We start from the raw sequence: 16,361 nt of genomic DNA, 5'->3' as shown, positions 1-16,361 counted from the left end.
CAATCGTCTAAATATGGGACAATAAATATCCCCTGGAGGCGCAGGGCGGCTATGACCGGGGCCACTACCTTTGTAAAGGTGTGGGGGGCTGAAGTTATACCGAACGGGAGAGCTGTAAACTGGAAGTGATGTAATCTTCCGTTTAGATCTGTGGCAATCCTTAAATACTTTCTGTGTGGAGGATAGATGGGGATATGGAGGTATGCGTCCCTCAGATCCAAGGTGACGAATAGATCTCCCGGCTGCAGAAAGGGGAGAACCGACCTTATGGTCTTCATACGGAACCGGACCTTGCGGATAAATTGATTTACATACCTTAGGTCGATAATCATGCGCCACCCTCCGGTCGACTTTGGCACTAGAAACACGGGTGAGTAGACGCCTTGCCCTTGTTCGTCTAGAGGAACGGGTTCCAATGCAGCCTTGTCGATATACTCCAGCACAGATCTTTGCAGATGAAGTTGTTTGGTGCCCTGAAGAGGGCGGGTCCTCCTGCATCTGTCTGGAGGAAGGGAAAGGAAGCTTATCTTGTAGCCTTCCCGTATAAGCTGGAGAACCCAAGGATCCTGGATATGATGGTGCCAGGCGGCTAAATGTAAGGAAAGACGACCCCCCACCTTGGCCCTGCAGGCAAGGGGATCGTGACAGTCAGAAGGTGGCTCTCTTTTCACCATCACGGGAGGAACCTCGACCGCCTCTTGGGCCCGAGGGGCGCCTACGAAATTGGCCTCTAGACATGCCTCTGGAGGGGGCATAGCCCCGAAAGGATCGTTGCCTGGATCCTGTAGACTGGGGAAGGTTCTTACCTTTTGAATCGGCCAGACCCTCCATTATCCGGTCGAGTTCACTCCCAAATAGTCTGCCTGGCTCAAAGGGCAAGGCGCATAGATTGAATTTGGAGGCGTTATCTGCCCTCCAGGGCTTAAGCCAAAGCGGGCGCCTTGCGGCGGTGGACAATGCCATGGATCTTGCTGCCAGCTTGACCTGGTAGAAAGCCGCCTCCGAGAGATAGTCAGACATGAGGCTGATATTTGTCATGGCCGACAGCAAGTCGTCCCGATGGACCCCGGAGTCAATATCTCTCTCCAGTTTTGAGATGTCTGACCGCAGTTTAGCGACTACCTCGCTAGCCGCGATGCCCACTGAGGCTTGTGCTGAGGAAGAGGCATAAATACGCCTCAGGGACCCCTCCGCCCTCCGATCCATCACATCCTGGAGGTTAGAGCCATCCTCCGCTGGTACTACCGTACGCTTTGACAATTTGGAGACGGCAATGTCAACTTTGGGCGGAGGGCCCCAGGAGCTAGATTGTGCCTCAGATCTAAAGCGTCTAGAAGCAATGAATGGGCGTTCAGGGAACCTCCATTCAGACTCGAGCCTCTTGACCAGGTCTGGATCAGCTCTGAAGGCTCTGAGAGAGGTAGACGGAGTCTCCTCAGTAGCCTCCCCTATCTCTTTAGCCCGAACCACTTTTAGTAGCTTGGGCATCTTATCCACCGAGAAGACCGGCTTAGTTGGGTCCAGGTTGTCCTCCTCTGAGGAAACCTCGTCCAAGATTTGGAGACCCTCCATCGGTGGAAGAGAAGGAGGCGAATCCAAACGCGGTCTCTTAGATAACTGAGAGATCGAGACCTTCATCTCTCTCATCGACTCCTCGACAAATTCTCTCACCCAACCGACTACGTCACGGACCGAAGTGTCTTCTGAGGGGGGACCTCGACACCCGCGACAACATTGATAGGCGTAGCCATCAGGTAAGGGCACCTCGCACTTAACACAGGCTAGGTGGCGACGTTTGCTGGAAGCCTTTCTTTTAGGGTTATCAGCCACAGAGGAGGAGGATGACATCTAAGGAAAAACATGTTACTCATTATTTTCCTTACCTTACAGCTTCTACCCTCAGCGCCCACCAGGGGGCATACATCACCTTTAAACAGGATTCAGAGCACTTGAAGTGTCTAGGAATTTTCTACTTTCTGGTTGCCCAGGGAACAGTAGGAACCTGCAAGCTAAGCAGACAGGCAACCTACTCTGGGCAGACCAGGACTAAATAGGGCGAAAGTGGGGGCGGAGACATGCTAGCTCCGCCCCTTCCACCTCCTCTGCCTGACCCAAGGCTGAGGGGCACACATTTCCTTTAGCCTAACCTGGCTAAGAAGGCTGGAGAAGAGGGGGGACACTGCCCCCTTAAAATTTCCCCAAAACGCTGAAAAGCGCTCCCAATACCTGGCCGCGTGGGGACGCCAGACCGCGCATGCGCGAAAAGGATTCCCGCGCATGCGCGGGGAGAGCGGAAGTCCGCGGAGCACCCTAGCAGTGCCCGCGGCGGAAACAAAGACCTGCGGCACAAGTTCCTCCCCCGGCCGCCGGAGCATCTCCCCCCCAGGCGGCGGGGGAGAGCCGGGAGCGCGCGACGCAGCAGCGCCGAAGACAACCGAAAGCTGCCACCTCGCACTCACTCTCCCCCACCCGGACGCAGGAGCATGTACACCCAGGCTGGGGAGTGAGGGGGGGGGGGGCGCCGCCAGAGGTCAGGAAAGAAGCCCCACACCCCCAGGTAAGACCAGAAAAGGGGGGGGGGAGGGCTAAAAGAAAAAGATTCCCAAGAAAATATATGTGGGAGAGGAGGAAACCTTCTCCCTCCACCTGTCCTGGTAACAGGACAGAAAAAAACACAGGGAGGGGGAGGTCTCCTGGACCTTTTATGGGAGGGCAACTTGTTAGTTTATTAAAAGTTCCACCTGTCCTAACAGTACACAGGGGCAGGAATACCCCATCTTGTGCTGCTGTTTGGGCGTAGGGGGAAAGTTTGTTATTAACCTAATCCCAGTATAGTGTAGTAATTCTTGTGCACTTTCCAAATATGCCTCTGCTATGCAGCTGTGCAGGCCAAGGTTCAAGTCATTGTATCATTTCATTCACATGCAATTTGTTGTGGATTGGGGGTATAGCTCAGCGGTAGAGCATTTGACTGCAGATCATGAGGTCCTCGGTTCAAATCCGAGGGCCCCTTGTGCTAGTTTCTCTTGACGGTTTGATAAACCTTTGTGTGGGTAGTTTAAGGATTGCGAATAGACAAAGGTGTTATGTAAAAATGAATTAGCACGACTGCAGCAGTGAGAACAGATATCCTGTTTATAAAGTGCTAGAGAGGCTAAATTGAGCCTATTAGCAGAAGATTTATCATAAACCTACTTACAGTATAATGTAGTGGTGCTCGTGCACTTTCCACTTATGTCTCTGCTATGCAGCTTCGCAGACCAGTTTTCAAGGACATGTATGATTTTCTGCAGATAAAAATGAGACGAAAGTGCTTTGCCTGGGAATCTAATGCTGAGACCAAAGCCCAGTCAAGCCAAGAGCCGCCCCCAATGCACTTTTCCCCTCGCTTTCATATGAATAAAACTGCCACTTACTTGAAAATGGGGCTCCAAAGCTGAAGAACAGAGGCATATTTGGAAACTGAAGAAGCCCCACAGCAAGGTACTTTCATTATATTTATAGCAAATTTGCTGCTGAGAAACGCCCTTTATGTGTCAGCAAGCAGGCAGACTGGCTAGAAAGCTCTGCTGGTTTACTTGGGGGGGTATAGCTCAGTGGTAGAGCATTTGACTGCAGATCAAGAGGTCCTCGGTTCAAATCCGAGTGCCCCCTTGTGCAAGTTTGGGTTGAAGATTTAAAAATGTCTTTTGGTTTTAACCTGCTAATGATATCATGAAAATGCTAAATGACATGATACTTCTCTAGGCATGGTCGCACTTGCCATCCTTTGGCGATTTTTTAGAATTAACCGTTAGGAGTAGAGATGAGCGAACAGTGTTCTATCGAACACATGTTCGATCGGATATCAGGGTGTTCGCCATGTTCGAATCGAATCGAACACCGCGTGGTAAAGTGCGCCAAAATTCGATTCCCCTCCCACCTTCCCTGGCGCCTTTTTTGCACCAATAACAGCGCAGGGGAGGTGGGACAGGAACTACGACACCGGGGGCATTGAAAAAAATTGGAAAAAGTCATTGGCTGCCGAAATCAGGTGACCTCCATTTTAGACGAATAGTGGATTTCAAATCCGGGTCATATGAGAATGTGAACTTTGTGACTATGAGACAGGGATAGCTGTACAGGCAGGGATAGCTAGGGATAACCTTTATTTAGGGGGGAATGTTATTAAAAATAACTTTTTGGGGCTCTATCGGGTGTGTAATTGTGATTTTTGTGAGATAAACTTTTTCCCATAGGGATGCATTGGCCAGCGCTGATTGGCCGAATTCCGTACTCTGGCCAATCAGTGCTGGCCAATGCATTCTATTAGCTTGATGAAGCAGAGTGTGCACAAGGGTTCAAGCGCACCCTCGGCTCTGATGTAGCAGAGCCGAGGCTGCACAAGGGTTCAAGCGCACCCTCGGCTCTGATGTAGGAGAGCCGAGGGTGCACTTGAACCCTTGTGCACCCTCAGCTCTGCTACATCAGAGCCGAGGGTGCGCTTGAACCCTTGTGCACACTCTGCTTCATCAAGCTAATAGAATGCATTGGCCAGCGCTGATTGGCCAATGTATTCTATTAGCCTGATGAAGTAGAGCTGAATGTGTGTGCTAAGCACACACATTCAGCTCTACTTCATCGGGCTAATAGAATGCATTGGCCAGCGCTGATTGGCCAGAGTACGGAACTCGACCAATCAGCGCTGGCTCTGCTGGAGGAGGCGGAGTCTAAGATCGCTCCACACCAGTCTCCATTCAGGTCCGACCTTAGACTCCGCCTCCTCCGGCAGAGCCAGCGCTGATTGGCCGAAGGCTGGCCAATGCATTCCTATGCGAATGCAGAGACTTAGCAGTGCTGAGTCAGTTTTGCTCAACTACACATCTGATGCACACTCGGCACTGCTACATCAGATGTAGCAATCTGATGTAGCAGAGCCGAGGGTGCACTAGAACCCCTGTGCAAACTCAGTTCACGCTAATAGAATGCATTGGCCAGCGCTGATTGGCCAATGCATTCTATTAGCCCGATGAAGTAGAGCTGAATGTGTGTGCTAAGCACACTCATTCAGCACTGCTTCATCACGCCAATACAATGCATTAGCCAGTGCTGATTGGCCAGAGTACGGAATTCGGCCAATCAGCGCTGGCTCTGCTGGAGGAGGCGGAGTCTAAGGTCGGACCTGAATGGAGACTGGTGTGGAGCGATCTTAGACTCCGCCTCCTCCAGCAGAGCCAGCGCTGATTGGCCGAATTCCGTACTCTGGCCAATCAGCGCTGGCCAATGCATTCTATTAGCCCGATGAAGTAGAGCTGAATGTGTGTGCTAAGCACACACATTCAGCACTGCTTCATCACGCCAATACAATGCATTAGCCAGTGCTGATTGGCCAGAGTACGGAATTCGGCCAATCAGCGCTGGCTCTGCTGGAGGAGGCGGAGTCTAAGGTCGGACCTGAATGGAGACTGGTGTGGAGCGATCTTAGACTCCGCCTCCTCCAGCAGAGCCAGCGCTGATTGGCCGAATTCCGTACTCTGGCCAATCAGCACTGGCTAATGCATTGTATTGGCGTGATGAAGCAGTGCTGAATGTGTGTGCTTAGCACACACATTCAGCACTGCTTCATCGGGCTAATAGAATGCATTGGCCAGCGCTGATTGGCCGAATTCCGTACTCTGGCCAATCAGCACTGGCTAATGCATTGTATTGGCGTGATGAAGCAGTGCTGAATGAGTGTGCTTAGCACACACATTCAGCTCTACTTCATCGGGCTAATAGAATGCATTGGCCAATCAGCGCTGGCCAATGCATTCTATTAGCGTGAACTGAGTTTGCACAGGGGTTCTAGTGCACCCTCGGCTCTGCTACATCAGATTGCTACATCTGATGTAGCAGTGCCGAGTGTGCATCAGATGTGTAGTTGAGCAAAACTGACTCAGCACTGCTAAGTCTCTGCATTCGCATAGGAATGCATTGGCCAGCCTTCGGCCAATCAGCGCTGGCTCTGCCGGAGGAGGCGGAGTCTAAGGTCGGACCTGAATGCAGACTGGTGTGGAGCGATCTTAGACTCCGCCTCCTCCAGCAGAGCCAGCGCTGATTGGTCGAGTTCCGTACTCTGGCCAATCAGCACTGGCCAATGCATTTCTATGGGGAAAAGTTAGCTTGCGAAAATCGCAAACTGACAGGGATTTCCATGAAATAAAGTGACTTTTATGCCCCCAGACATGCTTCCCCTGCTGTCCCAGTGTCATTCCAGGGTGTTGGTATCATTTCCTGGGGTGTCATAGTGGACTTGGTGACCCTCCAGACACGAATTTGGGTTTCCCCCTTAACGAGTTTATGTTCCCCATAGACTATAATGGGGTTCGAAACCCATTCGAACACTCGAACAGTGAGCGGCTGTTCGAATCGAATTTCGAACCTCGAACATTTTAGTGTTCGCTCATCTCTAGTTTAGAGCCCATGGCAAATATTTTGGAAATCATGATTCTATCATGTCAATAAAGGAGAATTTTTTCATCTATGAAGTTCATTTGAAGATTAGAAAAGTGAAAAAGAGATTTGTCAATATAAGTCTCTTCGGGACATTTCAAGTGCTTGTAATAATGCAGTAAAGTTGAAGACACATGAAATGGAGTCTGTCATGAAAGCCAGCAGATCAGCTTAGTCCGGCAGATAGAAGGGTTAGGGTGTCTCCCTAGCCCAGGGTGTCTCCGTTGCCCAGATATCTCCGCTTTTGACAAAATGCAAGTGAGCTCTTCGGATCGACCAGGGCATTCCGGTTGCTCCAAAGAGGTACATCTCCCACCGTAACGTGCTGCCCTTCGTCCCTCCCTCTTTCCCTCTGTATACCCAATTTCGACTGGCCCTGAGTTCTGTTGTACTCGCCCCTTTTCAAATTCTCGCTGGGAGACATTTCTTGAATTTTTCTCTTTCATCACATACCAAAATTTATAGCACTTCCATTTCCCCATCCATGTAAATAGACGAGGGCTTTTTCTTTGGGTCAAGTACTATCGTTTAATGGTAGTATTTTGGGCTACACATTTCTCGCGATCTCAGTGTCCTAAGATTGGGGGTATAGCTCAGTGGGAGAGCATTTGACTGCAGATCAAGAGATCCTTGGTTCAAATCCGAGTACCCCCTTGTTCGAGCTTCACTTGAAGCTTTTAAAAACCGTTGTGTCGATGGTTTAACGACTACGAATAGATGATGCTATTATGTAAAAATGAATTAACTCGACTGCAACAGTGGGAACACATTTGTCATATGTAAAATTCTAGAGAAGTTAAAGGGAGTCTGACAGCAGAAAGTTTGTTATTAACCTAATCCCAGTATAGTGTAGTAATTCTTGTGCACTTTCCAAATATGCCTCTGCTATGCAGCTGTGCAGGCCAAGGTTCAAGTCATTGTATCATTTCATTCACATGCAATTTGTTGTGGATTGGGGGTATAGCTCAGCGGTAGAGCATTTGACTGCAGATCAAGAGGTCCTCGGTTCAAATCCGAGTGCCCCCTTGTGCTAGTTTCTCTTGTCGGCTTGATAAACCTTTGTGTGGGTAGTTTAAGGATTGCGAATAGACAAAGGTGTTATGTAAAAATGAATTAGCACGACTGCAGCAGTGAGAACAGGTATCCTGTTTATAAAGTGCTAGAGAGGTTAAATTGAGCCTATTAGCAGAAGATTTATCATAAACCTACTTACAGTATAGTGTAGTGGTGCTCGTGCACTTTCCACTTATGTCTCTGCTATGCAGCTTCGCAGACCAGTTTTCAAGGACATGTATGATTTTCTGCAGATAAAAATGAGACGAAAGTGCTTTGCCTGGGAATCTAATGCTGAGACCAAAGCCCAGTCAAGCCAAGAGCCGAACCCAATGCACTTTTCCCCTCGCTTTCATATGAATAAAACTGCCACTTACTTGAAAATGGGGCTCCAAAGCTGAAGAACAGAGGCATATTTGGAAACTGAAGAAGCCCCACAGCAAGGTACTTTCATTATATTTATAGCAAATTTGCTGCTGAGAAACGCCCTTTATGTGTCAGCAAGCAGGCAGACTGGCTAGAAAGCTCTGCTGGTGTACTTGGGGGGTATAGCTCAGTGGTAGAGCATTTGACTGCAGATCAAGAGGTCCTCGGTTCAAATCCAAGTGCCCCCTTGTGCAAGTTTGGGTTGAAGATTTAAAAATGTCTTTTGGTTTTAACCTGCTAATGATATCATGAAAATGCTAAATGACATGATACTTCTCTAGGCATGGTCGCACTTGCCATCCTTTGGCGATTTTTTAGAATTAACCGTTAGGAGCCCATGGCAAATATTTTGGAAATCATGATTCTATCATGTCAATAAAGGAGAATTTTTTCATCTATGAAGTTCATTTGAAGATTAGAAAAGTGAAAAAGAGATTTGTCAATATAAGTCTCTTCGGGACATTTCAAGTGCTTGTAATAATGCAGTAAAGTTGAAGACACATGAAATGGAGTCTGTCATGAAAGCCAGCAGATCAGCTTAGTCCGGCAGATAGAAGGGTTAGGGTGTCTCCCTAGCCCAGGGTGTCTCCGTTGCCCAGATATCTCCGCTTTTGACAATATGCAAGTGAGCTCTTCGGATCGACCAGGGCATTCCGGTTGCTCCAAAGAGGTACATCTCCCACCGTAACGTGCTGCCCTTCGTCCCTCCCTCTTTCCCTCTGTATACCCAATTTCGACTGGCCCTGAGTTCTGTTGTACTCGCCCCTTTTCAAATTCTCGCTGGGAGACATTTCTTGAATTTTTCTCTTTCATCACATACCAAAATTTATAGCACTTCCATTTCCCCATCCATGTAAATAGACGAGGGCTTTTTCTTTGGGTCAAGTACTATCGTTTAATGGTAGTATTTTGGGGTACACATTTCTCGCGATCTCAGTGTCCTAAGGTTGGGGGTATAGCTCAGTGGGAGAGCATTTGACTGCAGTTCAAGAGGTCCTTGGTTCAAATCCGAGTGCCCCCTTGTTCGAGCTTCACTTGAAGCTTTTAAAAACCGTTGTGTCGATGGTTTAACGACTACGAATAGATGATGCTATTATGTAAAAATGAATTAACTTGACTGCAACAGTGGGAACACATTTGTCATATGTAAAATTCTAGAGAAGTTAAAGGGAGTCTGACAGCAGAAAGTTTGTTATTAACCTAATCCCAGTATAGTGTAGTAATTCTTGTGCACTTTCCAAATATGCCTCTGCTATGCAGCTGTGCAGGCCAAGGTTCAAGTCATTGTATCATTTCATTCACATGCAATTTGTTGTGGATTGGGGGTATAGCTCAGCGGTAGAGCATTTGACTGCAGATCAAGAGGTTCTCGGTTCAAATCCGAGTGCCCCCTTGTGCTAATTTCTCTTGACGGTTTGATAAACCTTTGTTTGGGTAGTTTAAGGATTGCGAATAGACAAAGGTGTTATGTAAAAATGAATTAGCACGACTGCAGCAGTGAGAACAGGTATCCTGTTTATAAAGTGCTAGAGAGGTTAAATTGATCCTATTAGCAGAAGATTTATCATAAACCTACTTACAGTATAGTGTAGTGGTGCTCGTGCACTTTCCACTTATGTCTCTGCTATGCAGCTTCGCAGACCAGTTTTCAAGGACATGTATGATTTTCTGCAGATAAAAATGAGACGAAAGTGCTTTGCCTGGGAATCTAATGCTGAGACCAAAGCCCAGTCAAGCCAAGACCCGCCCCAATGCACTTTTCCCCTCGCTTTCATATGAATAAAACTGCCACTTACTTGAAAATGGGGCTCCAAAGCTGAAGAACAGAGGCATATTTGGAAACTGAAGAAGCCCCACAGCAAGGTACTTTCATTATATTTATAGCAAATTTGCTGCTGAGAAACGCCCTTTATGTGTCAGCAAGCAGGCAGACTGGCTATAAAGCTCTGCTGGTGTACTTGGGGGGTATAGCTCAGTGGTAGAGCATTTGACTGCAGATCAAGAGGTCCTCGGTTCAAATCCGAGTGCCTCCTTCTGCAAGTTTGGGTTGAAGATTTAAAAATGTCTTTTGGTTTTAACCTGCTAATGATATCATGAAAATGCTAAATGACATGATACTTCTCTAGGCATGGTCGCACTTGCCATCCTTTGGCGATTTTTTAGAATTAACCGTTAGGAGCCCATGGCAAATATTTTGGAAATCATGATTCTATCATGTCAATAAAGGAGAATTTTTTCATCTATGAAGTTCATTTGAAGATTAGAAAAGTGAAAAAGAGATTTGTCAATATAAGTCTCTTCGGGACATTTCAAGTGCTTGTAATAATGCAGTAAAGTTGAAGACACATGAAATGGAGTCTGTCATGAAAGCCAGCAGATCAGCTTAGTCCGGCAGATAGAAGGGTTAGGGTGTCTCCCTAGCCCAGGGTGTCTCCGTTGCCCAGATATCTCCGCTTTTGACAATATGCAAGTGAGCACTTCGGATCGACCAGGGCATTCCGGTTGCTCCAAAGAGGTACATCTCCCACCGTAACGTGCTGCCCTTCGTCCCTCCCTCTTTCCCTCTGTATACCCAATTTCGACTGGCCCTGAGATCTGTTGTACTCGCGCCTTTTCAAATACTCGCTGGGAGACATTTCTTGAATTTTTCTCTTTCATCACATACCAAAATTTATAGCACTTCCATTTCCCCATCCATGTAAATAGACGAGGGCTTTTTCTTTGGGTCAAGTACTATCGTTTAATGGTAGTATTTTGGGCTACACATTTCTCGCGATCTCAGTGTCCTAAGGTTGGGGGTATAGCTCAGTGGGAGAGCATTTGACTGCAGATCAAGAGGTCCTTGGTTCAAATCCGAGTGCCCCCTTGTTCGAGCTTCACTTGAAGCTTTTAAAAACCGTTGTGTCGATGGTTTAACGACTACGAATAGATGATGCTATTATGTAAAAATGAATTAACTCGACTGCAACAGTGGGAACACATTTGTCATGTGTAAAATTCTAGAGAAGTTAAAGGGAGTCTGACAGCAGAAAGTTTGTTATTAACCTAATCCCAGTATAGTGTAGTAATTCTTGTGCACTTTCCAAATATGCCTCTGCTATGCAGCTGTGCAGGCCAAGGTTCAAGTCATTGTATCATTTCATTCACATGCAATTTGTTGTGGATTTGGGGTATAGCTCAGCGGTAGAGCATTAGACTGCAGATCAAGAGGTCCTCGGTTCAAATCCGAGTGCCCCCTTGTGCTAGTTTCTCTTGTCGGTTTGATAAACCTTTGTGTGGGTAGTTTAAGGATTGCGAATAGACAAAGGTGTTATGTAAAAATGAATTAGCACGACTGCAGCAGTGAGAACAGGTATCCTGTTTATAAAGTGCTAGAGAGGTTAAATTGAGCCTATTAGCAGAAGATTCATCATGAAAGTAAACATTTTTCTATTTACAATACCTATACTGTCTACCCAAAGGATTTTAAAACCATGAAGGAAATTTCACACAAGCGGGCTTTCAAGTTTGAAGTGTTAACCTCCTGATCTGCAGTCAAATGCTAATCCTCTGAGTTGTACCCCCAATCCGCTCATAACAAATTTGCTGCTGACAGACTCCCTTTAACTTTATTAGAATTTTATATTTTGCAATTTTGTTTCCACTGTTGCAGTCGCGTTAATTCATTTTTACATAATACGCAAGTGAGCTCTTCGGATCGACCATCTATACATCTATACGCAGTCATTAAACCATGCTCTACCACTGAGCTATACCCCCCAAGTACACCAGCAGAGCTTTCTAGCCAGTCTGCCTTCTTGCTGACACATAAAGGGCGTTTCTCAGCAGCAAATTTGCTATAAATATAATGAAAGTACCTTGCTGTGGGGCTTCTTCAGTTTCCAACTATGCCTCTGTTCTTCAGCTTTGGAGCCCCATTTTCAAGTAAGTGGCAGTTTTATTCATATGAAAGCGAGGGGAAAAGTGCATTGGGGCGGCTCTTGGCTTGACTGGGCTTTGGCTTCAGCAATGAATTTTTTGGTATAGCACTTCCTCATTATTTGCATATGAATAACATAATACATGTCCTTGAAAGTTTTTTCTGCAAAGCTGCATAGCAGAGACATAAGTGGAAAGTGCATGAGTATCATTGATCTATTCTTTGATTAGGATTTTAACAAATTTACTCCCTTTAATCTCTCCAATTTATTAACAATAAATCTGTTTTCCATTTTACAGTTATGTTAGTTTATAGTAAATAAATAAAGTGCAGCAGTAGACCTTCGGGCCTCCTTCAGTCACAGGCCCCATAGCAGTCGCTACTACAATATTTATACCACTTCTTTAGAAGTTTGAGTTAACGCCGGTGTTACGAGCTCTCCCATTGAAGTGTATGGGAAGTGTTCGGGAGCCGTCCGCAGCGCTCGCGCGTACGGCAGTGAATGAGTATTTTTACAAGCCTGGTATAACTCCGTGTGCATGCAGCCTAAGGGTACCATCATTTACAAGGCTTTCATAGTAAATACTATTTCTTTGATACTATTATACAAAATGCTTTGCCTAATATATTTGCTTTGTTTACTCACTTATCCACCACAATAACAACACAATCACATGTACAATATTATTTTATTCTATTTGTATTTCAATAAAAAAAAGGGGGAAAAAGAAAAAAAAATATTTTTTTTTTCAGATTTCAAAGAGAAATAATATAATCCATCCTCATATAGTCCTTTTCATGCTACACCTTGAATTCCTTCTTCCGTGTGTATAGTCTCTGGTACCATTACCAGGTGGGAGAGGTAAAGGGTGCTTTCTAAAAAGCATTTGCAGATATAAGAGAGTTAAACCTGTTAACTTCAATAGTTAAAGAAAAGGAAATCTTGAATATCAGCCATTGGCCTCACTAAAGTTCACAGCCTATGAAACGTGGTGCTTTAAAAGACTCATGTGTTATCATGCAGTCCATTCCTGACTACCCATCCCCAAAGAAAAAATAAATAAATAGAAAAATTAAAGAACAGAGAACGGAAGATCGTTACCCCTAATTGCCATTTACAACTATACACTACAGCAGGAAGAGTCCTGAGTAAGATTAAAAATGCATTTCACTGTGGTAGCATAGATTATTATTCCAAAGGTTATCTCTGCCCTTGAACCAGCAAGGAAGGTTTATTTAAGTCCTCAGCAGCTGCATCAGTTCTCAATTTCATCCAAGTTCTTTGGATATGATGACATGTCGGAGTGCTTGCCTATGCGTGGCATATTTTATAATATCCTCAGAAAGAGGAGATGGCATCTCAGAAATCAAAATCGTTGACTCTTGTAGCCCAATCATAGTCCACTGTATGTGGCTTCAGACAGTTTTATTGATCTCTAAGAGTTATTATAAATGTTGAATTTCTGTAGTATTGTCATGTTAATGTGTTCAAAAATCCACTGCTGTGTCTCCGACAGAGGGTCACATCTGTTCATGAACAGTTTTTTTTCGGCCGGATTACAATCGACACAGCTGTTGCTTACTGGATGAAACAATGTTTTATCCTAAGGAGAGACAAGAAAAATAAAACCCGTTAGTTTGCATATTACTCAAGCAAAACTGAAGCAAGCAGATATATTTTTTCTTAACTCAGGCCCCACTCACATCTGCGTTCGGTAAAAAAACGCAGCACTTTTCTCTCTGTATGATTCGTGCAGACATCATGTGGAAACCACTTTCATTATAGTCTATGGGGTCCATGTGGTTTCATTGCTCACTGCTTTTTAAAGCATTCAGTATTCTGTTTGGGGGGTCCCCAAGCAGACTTCCCAAACAGAATATCAAACATAGATGTGAACCAGGCCTTAGGTATGAGTCTGTACACAACATTACTCTTCTGATGTGTCCTTCAGCTCTGTCCTAGGGAGACCCCTGTGTAAAACAGGTGCCTTGTGGATGCAAAATGATTGTGAAAAACTCTCTCAATTCATCCATTTTTAACTACGTGGTGAGCTCTGTGGTCCATGGTGAGCTCCATACAGGAGAATAAGTCCCACCCCATGTATGAGACCTTGACAGCACTTGACGGCAAGTGTGAGAAGGAGCGCTATCGGTGGTCCTTCCTCCCATCCGCGGTCAGGTTAAATAATCTACATCAGACCAAGTGAGACCACTCCGCACAGAGAACTAAATTACTCTGAAGTTGTCTTCTTTCTTTTTCTTCCTTAGCTGCTATGGATTCCTAGTATTTTTTTCTTTTCTCAGCTTATGTGTGTCTACTTCTGTAATATACTACTGTTTATTATTCTGTATCTGTATTACTATGCTGCTGTAATTTCCCCATGGTGGGACTATTAAAGGATTATCTTATCTTATCTTATCTTATTACCACTGCTCTTGATTGGACAGGTTCAGATATGTGTGTGTTGAGACTAAGATAAGATAAGATAATCCTTTAATAGTCCCACATTGGGGAAATTTCAGCATGTTACAGCAGCATAGTACTTACAGATACAGGATAATACACGGTAATATAATACAGACGTAGACTCACATATGCTGAGAAGAGAATATATACTAGGAGTCCATAGCAGCTAAGGAACAGAAGAGAAAGAGGAAGACTTCATAGTCTTAATCATTAGTTCTCTGTGTGGAGTGATCTTCACTTGGTTTGATGTAGATTATACAGCCTGTTCGCGGTTGGAAGGAAGGACCTGCGATAGCGCTCCTTCTCACACTTGGGGTGAAGCAGATGGTCACTTACAGTGCTGCCAAGTCCCATCAGGGTCCCATACATGGGGTGGGATTTGTTCTCCCACATATAGGTCACCACAGACAGTATCCTTCTGTCACCCACCACCTGTACTGGATCCAAGGGGCTCCCCAGGACAGAGCTGGCCCTTCTGATCAGCCTGTCAAGTCTATTTCTGTCCCTGGTTGATATACTGCTCCCCCAGCAGGCCACACCGAAAAAAATGGCTGACGCAACCACAGAGTTGAAAAAGGCCCTAAGAAGTGTCCCCTGGACTCCGAAGGCCCTCAGCCTCCTGAGCAGGTAGAGTCTGCTGTGGCCCTTTCTGTGCAGCGCCTCCAGGTGATCAGCCCAGTCTACTTTATTATTGAATAAGGACCGAAGTACAAATAAGAATCACCACGCTCGACCAATTATTCGGACAATGCTTTAACTCAAAAAAATGGAGCACAACGCGTTTCGGGCTTATGCCCTTTTTCAAGTGCAACAACATTCAAGCACATCTCATATTGTTTGCAAAAGTCGAGCAAGGATGCTCGGAAAAACTGTTAGCCAAAGGAGTCCCTGGGTAGTAGCAAGGATGCATAAGATGCTTGTTTGAAGACGACCTTTGCAAACAATATGAGATGTGCTTGAATGTTGTTGCACTTGAAAAAGGGCATAAGCCCGAAACGCGTTGTGCTCCATTTTTTTGAATTAAAGCATTGTCCGAATAATTGGTCGAGCGCGGTGATTCTTATTTGTACTTCGGTCCTTATCTAATTTTGCTGACACCAAGAGTGGTACGGATCCCTCAGCCTCAAGAACTGGGGTAAAGCCCCCCCTCCATAAGTGGTTTACAAGTTTATTAATTGGTTGTGATATACAACCATTAAAGGTGAGAAGCTCTCTTATTACGTACATTTCCGTGAACTTACGGTACCTCACTATGTGCAGCTCGGTGCTGTCTCTGTTTCTTTGTTTACCTACTTTATTATTGAGGATCAATATATCCTACATATTAATGAATAATATGTGTGCCACAAGGCTAATAAATAATTCAATGGTAAAGTTGGTTGTTTTTATTTTATTTTTCAACCCCCTGAGGCCATATTCACATGACTACTGTAAAAATCATCAGTTAAAAATGGATGAATTGAGAGAGTTTTTCACAATCATTTTGCATCCACGAGGCACCTGTTTTACACAGATCCTTCGTAGACTTAAGTCTTGAATTGATCCATAATAGAGATGAGCGAACAGTGTTCTATCGAACACATGTTCGATCGGATATCAGGGTGTTCGCCATGTTCGAATCGAATCGAACACCGCGTGGTAAAGTGCGCCAAAATTCGATTCCCCTCCCACCTTCCCTGGCGCCTTTTTTGCACCAATAACAGCGCAGGGGAGGTGGGACAGGAACTACGACACCGGGGGCATTGAAAAAAATTGGAAAAAGTCATTGGCTGCCGAAATCAGGTGACCTCCATTTTAGACGAATAGTGGATTTCAAATCCGGGTCATATGAGAATGTGAACTTTGTGACTATGAGACAGGGATAGCTATACAGGCAGGGATAGCTAGGGATAACCTTTATTTAGGGGGGAATGTTATTAAAAATAACTTTTTGGGGCTCTATCGGGTGTGTAATTGTGATTTTTGTGAGATAAACTTTTTCCCATAGGGATGCATTGGCCAGCGCTGATTGGCCGAATTCCGTAC

At 45.4% G+C, this 16,361-nt stretch overlaps 1 protein-coding gene and 10 non-coding genes across 11 annotated transcripts in view; 10 read left to right on the top strand and 1 right to left on the bottom strand.

Moving 5' to 3' along the window:
- The first annotated feature begins 2,941 nt into the window (after nucleotides 1–2,941).
- TRNAC-GCA (transfer RNA cysteine (anticodon GCA)) lies at nucleotides 2,942–3,013 on the top strand. Its single transcript has one exon. It is a non-coding gene; the product is annotated as a tRNA-Cys (tRNA).
- A 569-nt stretch (nucleotides 3,014–3,582) lies between these two features.
- Nucleotides 3,583–3,654, top strand: TRNAC-GCA (transfer RNA cysteine (anticodon GCA)). Its single transcript has one exon. It is a non-coding gene; the product is annotated as a tRNA-Cys (tRNA).
- A 3,399-nt stretch (nucleotides 3,655–7,053) lies between these two features.
- On the top strand, nucleotides 7,054–7,125 carry TRNAC-GCA (transfer RNA cysteine (anticodon GCA)). The gene has a single exon. It is a non-coding gene; the product is annotated as a tRNA-Cys (tRNA).
- Nucleotides 7,126–7,425: 300 nt separating this feature from the next.
- TRNAC-GCA (transfer RNA cysteine (anticodon GCA)) lies at nucleotides 7,426–7,497 on the top strand. Its single transcript has one exon. It is a non-coding gene; the product is annotated as a tRNA-Cys (tRNA).
- Nucleotides 7,498–8,066: 569 nt separating this feature from the next.
- TRNAC-GCA (transfer RNA cysteine (anticodon GCA)) lies at nucleotides 8,067–8,138 on the top strand. The gene has a single exon. It is a non-coding gene; the product is annotated as a tRNA-Cys (tRNA).
- Nucleotides 8,139–8,899: 761 nt separating this feature from the next.
- Nucleotides 8,900–8,971, top strand: TRNAC-GCA (transfer RNA cysteine (anticodon GCA)). The gene has a single exon. It is a non-coding gene; the product is annotated as a tRNA-Cys (tRNA).
- A 300-nt stretch (nucleotides 8,972–9,271) lies between these two features.
- Nucleotides 9,272–9,343, top strand: TRNAC-GCA (transfer RNA cysteine (anticodon GCA)). The gene has a single exon. It is a non-coding gene; the product is annotated as a tRNA-Cys (tRNA).
- A 568-nt stretch (nucleotides 9,344–9,911) lies between these two features.
- On the top strand, nucleotides 9,912–9,983 carry TRNAC-GCA (transfer RNA cysteine (anticodon GCA)). The gene has a single exon. It is a non-coding gene; the product is annotated as a tRNA-Cys (tRNA).
- A 761-nt stretch (nucleotides 9,984–10,744) lies between these two features.
- On the top strand, nucleotides 10,745–10,816 carry TRNAC-GCA (transfer RNA cysteine (anticodon GCA)). The gene has a single exon. It is a non-coding gene; the product is annotated as a tRNA-Cys (tRNA).
- Nucleotides 10,817–11,116: 300 nt separating this feature from the next.
- On the top strand, nucleotides 11,117–11,188 carry TRNAC-GCA (transfer RNA cysteine (anticodon GCA)). Its single transcript has one exon. It is a non-coding gene; the product is annotated as a tRNA-Cys (tRNA).
- Nucleotides 11,189–12,622: 1,434 nt separating this feature from the next.
- GALNTL6 (polypeptide N-acetylgalactosaminyltransferase like 6) overlaps nucleotides 12,623–16,361 on the bottom strand; it is a 1,127,066-nt gene continuing 1,123,327 nt past the window's right edge. The window contains exon 12 of the mRNA XM_075258272.1: nucleotides 12,623–13,473. Within this exon, the coding sequence (XP_075114373.1) occupies nucleotides 13,306–13,473 (168 nt within the window). The 3' untranslated portion in view covers nucleotides 12,623–13,305. The remainder of the gene's footprint in view (nucleotides 13,474–16,361) is intronic.

This window comes from Leptodactylus fuscus, chromosome 1 (genome assembly GCF_031893055.1).
Source record: "Leptodactylus fuscus isolate aLepFus1 chromosome 1, aLepFus1.hap2, whole genome shotgun sequence".
NCBI classification, from domain to species: domain Eukaryota; kingdom Metazoa; phylum Chordata; class Amphibia; order Anura; family Leptodactylidae; genus Leptodactylus; species Leptodactylus fuscus.
This window is presented reverse-complemented; position numbering and strand designations above follow the sequence as displayed.